Source organism: Nicotiana tomentosiformis, chromosome 8 (assembly GCF_000390325.3).
Source record: "Nicotiana tomentosiformis chromosome 8, ASM39032v3, whole genome shotgun sequence".
Taxonomy (NCBI): domain Eukaryota; kingdom Viridiplantae; phylum Streptophyta; class Magnoliopsida; order Solanales; family Solanaceae; genus Nicotiana; species Nicotiana tomentosiformis.
Genome location: NC_090819.1, coordinates 61,657,402 through 61,667,212, shown reverse-complemented (window position 1 = coordinate 61,667,212; position 9,811 = coordinate 61,657,402). Strand labels below are relative to the sequence as shown.

Genomic DNA, 9,811 nt, shown 5'->3' with positions numbered 1-9,811 from the left:
GATATTTGAGATGATCTTCATTTTTGAGATCCTTTTTTAAGGGAATATATAATCATTTTTATACGAGTGACCTAGGGTTAGGGTATACTAGCCTCCAAGTTAGGGTTTTGGTAGAGTAGCCACCAAGCAACCCTAATAGATTCCTAGGATTTCAAAAGTAATCTTGCAGTGTCTTGAATTTAGGATTTAGCTTGATCTGTTAAATTTTGATGTTTGCAAATGCCCCATACGTCAAAGTTTGTTAGGGGTGTAGACTTGCCGAAACTTGAAGACGAGACTTAAAGTACCCGACCATTGTAACAATTAATTTTGAAAATTATAGTTTTCGATTTGCAAGAAGAAGAGATGAAGGAAAGAACTGGTCCCACTGGGCGTACTATAATTTGTAGACAATAAATTTTGCGTCAAGAAAATAATCGAGACCAAAAAATATTGTAATAATTGTAGTATTTGATTTCAAACAATATGAGTGTTACAATCTCTATAATCCCTCTGATTCTTCTTTTCAATATTAAATAAAATAAATTCAGGGGTTTTCGAGCTTGATCCTGAATTTAGATTTAATTTATCCGTCACGAATGTCTTGATGGTCGCCACAAACAGTGATTATGTTAAGAACAAGTAATATTGATCTCGAACACCTTATATTTGATTTCATTCTTGTTCTTGAACTTTCTTTCTTTAACTAGAACTTAATTGCTTGAACCTTGAAACTTGTAAAAAAACTTGCAACGTTTGATCTACGAGCTCTCTTTTGCTTCTTGTTATGACTTTTGGTGTGTTTTATGAATTATGAAAATCTCTATTTATAGTTGTGGGAGGAAAGAGTTGTGATGAGAACAAACTCTTTGTGACAATACTACATTTGATTGGCCAGAACATGTCACTTGCACATGTAGCGCGGTTCCTTTTAATTTGACTTGGCATGCCTTATCATTTTGACGCATGGCACGATCCTATTGGCTCTTCCATTTGACTTGGCGTGCCACGTCAATTTACACATGACACCAAACTGGGCCTCTAGGAAGATGACATCTTGGGCTTAATAAAGCGAGCTCATCATTTGTAACCCAATTAAATGGGCTAACTCAATGGAATTGACTTTATTTATTTAATCCATATATATTGAACTTTTATAATTAATCCAATTATATTACCCCATAATATTTATTTGGAACAAATATATTTAATTGAAATTAAATCGAAATTTCTTATGGATTTAAACTCGATAAAATTTTAATTGCCTACAATTCTAGATAGCAAATTACGCTACAATTTTATTTGCCTACAATTCTAGATAGCAAATTACGCTGGATGACCTTTTTAAACCACGATTTAATCCCGTTAAGAAGTGTTTTCGGAAAATAGCCCTGCACCATAATTTTAAAGCACGATGGACATGATCTTCCTCGATCGCCAAAAATGTTGAAGCATCAGGAATTTTGAGAATCACCGTTATTGTTGCGTGCTTTAAAATTCCGACGCTTAAGGAAAATTCTGCCCAGCGTGCTTTAAATTCTAGCACAAAACGTTATTCCAAAACTTTTGCTATCGGGTCAAAAAATTAAAGCACTTTTTTTACTTGTTTCATTCGCCCGATTCTAGAATGGATCATAATTCAATCACTCAAACTCAAACCATTTTTTTACTTGTTTGTTAAAATTTTTGTAGTTTTCTTTGATCGCCAAATGGGAAAATTTTTCTTCTATTATAGAGGAGTTAAACTTGTGATAATATACAACTTTTTTCACCATAAATTTGAAATTTATGTAATATAATAGTAAGCTAGAAATAAGTAAAAACATGTTGTAGTAGATAAAATTACACCCTAGAAATTCATTAAATTGACTATATACATAAATCCTATATGGAGAGACCGTAAAAGTGTAAAGAAAAAATATTACAGTCAGACTTCTCTATAATAACATTCCTATATAACAGTCATTCACTATAAAAGCCATAAGTATTTTTTCCGGAATCGATTTTTATGTTATATTTTATCTCTCTATAATACTTTTTACCTATAACAACAACATCCATCTTTATTGAAGTACGCTCTTTGTACAATTACCACTCTATAACATTCATGTATAATTTCTAAGGTTACTAATAATAAGCCTAGAGATTTTAATTTGATCAAATTTTTTAAAACTTTAATGCACCACTTATAATAAAAAATATTACATTAGTATATACTTCCCTAATTAAAATTTATTTTCTTTGATTAAAGATATGCTTGTATATTTTTATTCAATTGCACAAAAGATTCTATTATGCAAAATGTCAATATTTGAAGATAGATCTCATATTCAATCTTTTTCATTGGACAAAGTATTCGTCTTGTATATATAATGCTTAAGATTCGAAGATTTGCACATATATTTTTTAAAGTTAATTTTGAAAGAATTTAACTTTTTAATATTTTTAAAATGTGTGCCTTACTTTTTAAATTTATGTACATTTGGTTATGAATTTATTAATAATATATTATCTTTCTTTAATATGTACTTAGTGAAATATGCATATTTTTTAGAATTTTATATTTAAATAATTCTTTATCTTTTATGTGTAACATTAGAAAAAGAACTTTTGATAATTTTTGTCCATAATACCAAGACAATTTTTAAACGTCAAATACTACTACAGATATATAACAATCATGTTATAGAAAAATTTGACTGTAAACGTCGGAAAGAAATTTTGTATGGGTTAAACTTAAAATATGCAAAAATTGACCAATCGAGTAGTATATTAAATTTTGGCTTGCGTCAAAATTTAAAGTGTAGTACATTTTTTAGAATAAAAATTTGATACTCATAATACAGTATCACACAATAGTTTCCCTCCATCTTCTTAGAAAAAGACAAACCAAAAAAGAGAGGCAACGGTACGTTTATCGTACATTCAAAAAAGAAAAAAACAGGTAGCAGAGTGCCATTGGATGCTTTATTCTTGGCTCTGCAACTTTCTTTATGATAATGATGAAGTAGTAGTAAAACCAAGCTAAAGGATAAACTTATGAAATCTTGTGCATTTTGTGGTTTTCAGAAGAGAAAAATGGGAGAAAAAACCTGCAGCGCAGGAAGTATAGTTTGGGTGCAGAGGAAAAATGGAACATGGTGGCCAGGGAAAATACTGTGTAACAATGAAATCTCAACTACTGGGATTGTTTCTCCTAATAGTTTCAGTTCAAGATTTCCCATCAAGCTTCTTGGTCGAGATAATGCTTCTGTGTATGTCTTATCTCCTTATTTTTTGTGTGCTTTCTGTGTTGTTAGAAGCTGCAATATGAAATTCTTGAGTACCCCTTTGTTTTTACTTGGTAAAAATTAGAAAAACATTAAGGTATTATATTAAGTTTTTACATGAACAGCTGCCTTTTGCTGCTAAAAAAATAAGAATAAAGAGAGCATAATTTCTCGTTTTACCATTTCCTTGAATGTTTTTATGTTCAAGAAATGAGGGATAAATGTTATTTTGTTTTGCTTCTTAGACAATAAGCAATAATGTTATGAAATGGAATTGTGGCCTTTGTGTCCTAATCATAGAAACTTCTCTTTTGCAGCTTAACTTGAGCGTAGTTTGTATTGTAATTCTCTTGTGGTTTTATTTTGTTGATGTTTTTTGTAAATTGGATTCGTGTACAGCTTCTTGAGCACCTAGGAAGCAGAGAAAAGGATAAAACTATGCCTAATAATATTTTGTTGATTTAGGATCAGCAAATCATGTTAGTGTGTAACTAATTACTATCAGGTACTGGTACAACCTGGAGAAGTCCAGTCGCGTAAAGGCATTTCGATGTGGCGAGTTTGATGATTGTATCAAAAAGGCCGAATCATCCAAGGTTTATATGTATAATAAAAAGCTCAAGTATGCACTACGAGAAGATGCAATTCTTCATGCTCTTCAACTTGAGAAGCAACAACAGGAGAAACTGAAAATGCCAGGTATTGCCACACATATATATACTAGACTGCCAATTCCTCGTTACTAGTAATTGGTAAAATTTCAGTTATTTGACCTCTTACACTACTTGTTTCTGGATATAAAGATGGTGAAACATATGGAGAAAGTGTCGAGAGAACAAAGAGAAACAGATGTGCTATACCATTTTTGGAGAAATCAGTTCATTCTCAATCATCAAAGATAATTCCCGCCTCTAATAGTAATCATTCATCTTCCAAGTCCACGAGTTCCTTGAAGAGTGAGACAACTGCATCTGCAGGTTAATGTTTATCCTCTCCTCTGCTTCTTTGTTTGATCCTTTTGTTTATGGTTTTGAAACATCATCTTACATGATTGTACATTTGAGGAAGCTCTATCTGTCTTTACTTAATTAGATTCATCTCTAGCTGGAGCTGTATAATCGGTCTTATGGAGCTGTGTACATGCATCTGTATAATCCTTCTAATGATAATCTAACTTCTTGTCTTTCTCATATATTTAAGTACGTAATGATTGTGCCTTATATTTCTATTCAATAATAATAATGCCCACCAGTGAAATAGCTAAGGCAACTAACTGGTGACTTCAATTCTAGAAAATTTTGCATCATAGAATATCCCTTAACATCATATGATTTATGTTTAACAATCATTGTAGTAAATTACATATGGAGACATCTTCAGGTTACTATACATTGCGACCAAAAAAGATGAGCTTCAGTCGTCCAGCAGTCAACAAAAGGAAAATGCATAATCAACATTGTAGGAGCAGATCAGTTGAAAGAAGTAGTGAATCATTTGAAACCTTGTCACGGGATTTCAATCACAACTCTCGGCCTAGTCCAGGGAACTCTCTCACAGAGGAAGCCAGCAGCCAAAGCCTTAGTTCAAAGTTCACCACGTGCACGCGGAAGACATTAATAGATGTGGATATGACAGTTCAAGGCACCTATAGAGGAGAGCCTACTCCTCTTGTTTCTTTAATGAGTAGATTAAACGGAAAGGCAATCGTAGGGCACCCCATCAACATAGAAGTATTAGATGATAGTTCTGAAATAATTCTTGTTAAGAAAGGGAGCTCGGATCAGCTGAAATACAAGAGAAGAATGCCTCAACTTGTTTGGACAACATCAAAGAGAACTCCTGTCTGTTACACAACCTCTTCTGCATCTAAGAAGCCGAACATGTCAAACAACGGACCAAGAACATTCTTTCGTGGCGATGGACAAAAGTGCAACCATGATGTAGGTGACAAGAATGCTGCAAAAGATGACATGACTCTGCCTTATGTTACATGTGTCCCTGTGAAAGACATATTCACCAAGTTAATAAGGGCACTTGGAAATGTGTGATCATAAGCAGGATCTCGAGGTTAATATGGTGTGCATGACGAGAAGCTTTCTGTGGATATTACAGTAATTAACTGCTGCCATTAAGAACTGTATATTGACATGCTAAAGTAGGTTTATGTCTCCTCTGTAAGTAACCTAAACTTACAAAACTGAGCTAAAAGATTTCTCAGCTTTTTGTTCTTCCAACATGAAATCTATCTATTAGTCATTGAACTGCCTTTTCCTAGTACTGTATCATTTTTCATGTACTACCATTCCATTACTTTACAGTTAACTTTGTTTATGTTCCTTTTGCAAAGTCCAAACATTTTTAAACTTGGATAAAATAAGAGAGTTGTGATAGGTTAACGGTTAGTGTAAAAATAATTTGAGTCTGATAAATCATTTGAATGTTTTATTTAGTATTGGAAAGATATGGACTTGAATAGACTTAATTTGAAGTTGAGATGTACTTGATTGACTATTTATTTACGAAATGCAAAAAAAGGGTATGGTCATAATTCAAAAGAAATCTAGTCGAGAGTCCAATCAATTAAAGAGTTCGGAACCAAAATAACGCACAATTTAACTCTGAGCAACAAAAATAAGGTAAAAAAAATAATTACATAATTACTGTTACGCGACGCCTTCCTGAAGTTCCTTGGAAGGGTGACGTAAGGCTAAGCAACCGATGTCAGTGCGGTTGCTATGCGCCAACTGAGGTCCTCGCCGTACGCTAGACTAGATTGTCAGTACCGTACGGGAAAACCAATGTCGTGAGCAATTGAGCAGCGGAAAATGAGTAATTGATGATGAAAGCTGATGATTGTATTGATGATGATGAAAGCTATTACAAGATGCAATGCGGTGTCGGGGGGGAGAGACACCAGTACAGAGAATTGTTTGAATGCTTTGGTCCCCCTTAATAATGCTTAAAAAAAAAAAACCAAAGTTACATGAGTTGACCTAAGAAAGCTGTAGAAGCACATTGAAAATGAATGAAGTAAAACTACTCTATAATTACAATGAAAAGGACTTAGTCTTCTATGGAAGCAAGTCCGATGGCAGCAACTTTGTCTTGAGCATCAGGGTCTGCGCGCGCATTGTTGTGGGCGCGCGCGGCACTATTTGGATCTGCCAGCGGCGGGGCGCTGGTGCTTGGCATTGGGTCTGCGCGCGCGGCATTGTCGGTGCGCGCGGCGCTGATGGCATTCGCCAGCCGCTGGGCGCTGGCACTGATTGTCGGTGGGGCGACAAAGGCGCATGCTCGCTTGTCACTTGGCGCTGCCGAGACCACGGGGCCGACCGTGGTGCTAGGCGTTGGGAGGCTTGCCGGGACGCCACGGGGCGTGTCCAAGGGGTCATGGGTCGATGATGGAAAGCAGCCCATGACCGTGGCGCTAGGCGTTGGGAGGTTTGCCGGGACGCCACGGGGCGCGTCCAAGGGGTCATGGGTCGATGATGGAAAGCAGCCCATGACATTCTCCCCCACCTGAGTTGGCGACGTCCTCGGAGCCTTACCTGTCGGAGGATGATGATTGTTCAGGCTCTTGTTGGCTGGGAGGTCTGTTCCCCTCGGTGTTGTGAGATGTCTTTCTGAATGATCTTCCATGCATTTCTGAAATGGCCTGAGGCGGCTGACATGGAAGACTGGATGGATTTTTCACCAGGCTGGTGTGTTCAGCTGGTATGTGGATTTCTCGATGCGCCTTTCAATGGAAAAAGGCCCGATGTAGCTTGGCAATAGGCGAGGATCTTGGGTCCTCTTTGCAAATAAGTTCCGCCTCGGGGTTCTTACCATCACTTTGTCCCCTGCTTGATGTTGGGCAAAGCGACAGTTTTGTTCGGCATGCCTCGTTGCCCTGTCTTGGCCATTGACAAGATAGCTCCGCACTATCTTCAAAGTTTGTTCCCATTCTGTAGAGAAACTGGCAGCTCGATGAGATGATGGCATGTCTGGTGCATTCACATTTTGTGGGAGTAGCGGTTGTTGTCCGGTAACAATTTCAAAAGCGCTTTTGTTTGTATGGGCACACTTTTGTGAATTGAAACACAGCTGAGCAGCATCCAGAAGCTTCACCCAATGTGTTTGTGACCCGGTTGCAAATTGGCGGAGATATTCCTCCAGCATGTCATTGAACCGGTCTGTTTGATCATATGTTTACTGACGATGATGGTTTGAGTTGTAACTCAATTTGGATCCGAGGCAACTGAAGAGTTGGGTCCAAAACTTGCTAGTGAAGCGTGGGTCGCAATCACTAATGATGTTGCTGGGCATACCCCAATGTTTGACAACATGAGAGAAGAAGAGTCGAGCTGTATCTTCTGCTGATATGTTCTGTGGGGCTGTGATGAAGGTAGCATACTTGGAAAACTGGTCTACTACCACCATGATGGTTGCATGATTTCCGACCTTGGGTAATCCTGTGATGAAATTCAGGGAAATGCTTTCCCAAGGTCTCTGTGGGACAGGTAGCGGCTCCAAAAGTCCCACTTGTGCTGAGTGATCCGACTTGTCCTTTGGGAATGCTTGACAAGTCTTCACACAATGAGGGGCGCCATGAGCTGTTGGACCCCGATGATGTGATGTCTGTTTGATGATGTTGAGGGCAGCCGGAACCGTGGGTTTAGGTCTATTGGTTCCCTCCTTAAACTGCATGGCCGTAATGTTTCCAACGGCCATCTTCTTGGATATGCACGGTATGGTGTGGGGTTTGGCCCTGTTGTCTCCCATCATTAGAAGCATGTTGGCATATGGTACCGGGATGGTGTTGGTCTGCCTGAGGAATTCCAATCCCACTATCAGTTCGAAGTCATCGATGATAGCTATGCGTAGGTCGAATATTCCCTTGTATGGGCCAAGCTGGATTGGCGCTTCTTTGGCTATTCCACTCACTTGCTGAGATAGAGAGTTGATAGCCTTGACACGACCCTTGCATTTTTGCACTGCTAGACCGAGGCGTTGCACCTGAGTTGAGGCCAGGTAGTTGTGGCTAGCACCCGTGTCTATCAATGCCCGAATAGGTCTGCCATTTACTTTCATGTCAACGAACATTAAGGTCCTCTTTTGTGATGTGGGAGGCCTCTCGTCCGCCTTTCCTTTCCCTTTCTTGTCGATTGGGAATACCTTCTTCTTGGGGTTGCCAGCACTGGTTCCCGCCAAGGTATCATGAATAGAGCCAACAAATGCGTTGAAGGCCCCTACCTGTTCTTCGTCGGCTGAGCCGTCCTGATCTGACTCATCGTCGTCAATAGTTTGTGGAGCATTAATTTGTGTATTGGGGCATTGATTGTTCCAATGTTCCCCGCCGCAATGACAGCATTCTGATGGGGGCTTTCTCCCCTGATGGTTGTTGACTGATGCAGCAGTGTTGCTGCTTGAGGAAGGAGTCTTAGATTTGGATGCACCTCGATCTCCTCCGTTTCTGTTGGGGCCACCATTGCTAGGTTGGCTCCCGTTGTATCTCCCTCAGACAGGCGGCTGGGGCCTATCCTTTTGAGTTTCCAACTGGTAATCCCCAAGGCACTCTGCAGCTTGAATGGCCTTGGGTAGGGTATCAACCCGTTGTCTTTGCAGCTCCATACGAGCATGAGGTTTCAAACCTTCTATGAATGCGAACAATTTATCTTTGTCCCCCATATCCCGTATGTTTAGCATGAGTGCGAAGAATTCACGCACGTAGTCCCGCACCGACCTGGTGTGGCGGAGTTCACGCAACTTTCTCTGTGCATTGTATTCCACATTTTTGGGGAAGAACTGCAGGCGTATGGCGGCCTTCAGTTCTGCCCATGTCTGGAGAGTATCTTCACCGGCCCTGATGGCTTCGTATTTGACTCGCCACCAGAGTTTTGCATCACCTTGAAGATACATGGCAGCAGTTGCTACCTTCTTGGATTCCTCCAACTGTCCAACGGCATCGAAGTATTGTTCGATGTCGAAGATGAAGTTTTCCACTTCTTTAGCATCCCGGGCTCCGTTGTATGGCTTGGGCTCCGGAATTTTCAGCTTTTGTGGCATGGGGGCAATGTTCATGGCACCCCTGATATGGTTTTCGCCTCCTTTGAGCAGGCTTTGAAGGGCAGCATTGACAACATTGAGCTGGCCTGTCAAGTTGTCTATGGTTTGCTGCATGACGGTCAGTCTGTCTGCCTCTAGTTCCCGATGGGCTAAATCCTCGGCACGCTCCTGTTGGAGGTCCTCGAATTGGCCATGAATTTTGGTTGCCTCTACGGCAGCCATTTGCCGATCTTCCTTAGAGTCTTAACTGATGTTTGCTATGTCAACTTCGGCCTGCCGCATTCTGCGGTCCAGGTCCTCCAACCTTTGCACTAGGCTCGTTTTTAGATCAGGCAACGTACGCACGATGGGCCGTAATGCGTCAACCGTCTCTTCTAGGGTCGTGATGCGATCCCCGTAATTCACCATGGTCAGAAATGGTGATGATGATGGCAATGAGTTCCCTCGTCCGATGTCGAGCCTAGGCTCTGAAACCAACTGTTACGCGGCGCCTTCCTGAAGTTCCTTGGAAGGGCAAC

The 9,811-nt window shown here is 39.8% G+C and overlaps 1 protein-coding gene across 1 annotated transcript; it reads left to right on the top strand.

The window, feature by feature from the left end:
• The first annotated feature begins 2,957 nt into the window (after window positions 1-2,957).
• LOC104093351 (uncharacterized) lies at window positions 2,958-5,563 on the top strand. The gene is made up of 4 exons (XM_009599081.4): window positions 2,958-3,233; window positions 3,754-3,947; window positions 4,052-4,225; window positions 4,629-5,563. Exons 1-4 carry the CDS (start codon window positions 3,019-3,021, stop codon window positions 5,294-5,296), a joined length of 1,251 nt encoding a protein of 416 aa, XP_009597376.1. The 5' UTR covers window positions 2,958-3,018; the 3' UTR covers window positions 5,297-5,563.
• Window positions 5,564-9,811: the final 4,248 nt, after the last annotated feature.

Excerpts from the sequence above, each read along its gene's own strand:
- LOC104093351 (XM_009599081.4), top strand. The coding sequence starts at position 3,019 with ATGAAATCTTGTGCATTTTGTGGTTTTCAGAAGAGAAAAATGGGAGAA. Across the intron at positions 3,234-3,753 it reads GGTCGAGATAATGCTTCTGT|GTACTGGTACAACCTGGAGA; the intron begins GTATGTCTTATC and ends AATTACTATCAG. Across the intron at positions 3,948-4,051 it reads GGAGAAACTGAAAATGCCAG|ATGGTGAAACATATGGAGAA; the intron begins GTATTGCCACAC and ends CTGGATATAAAG.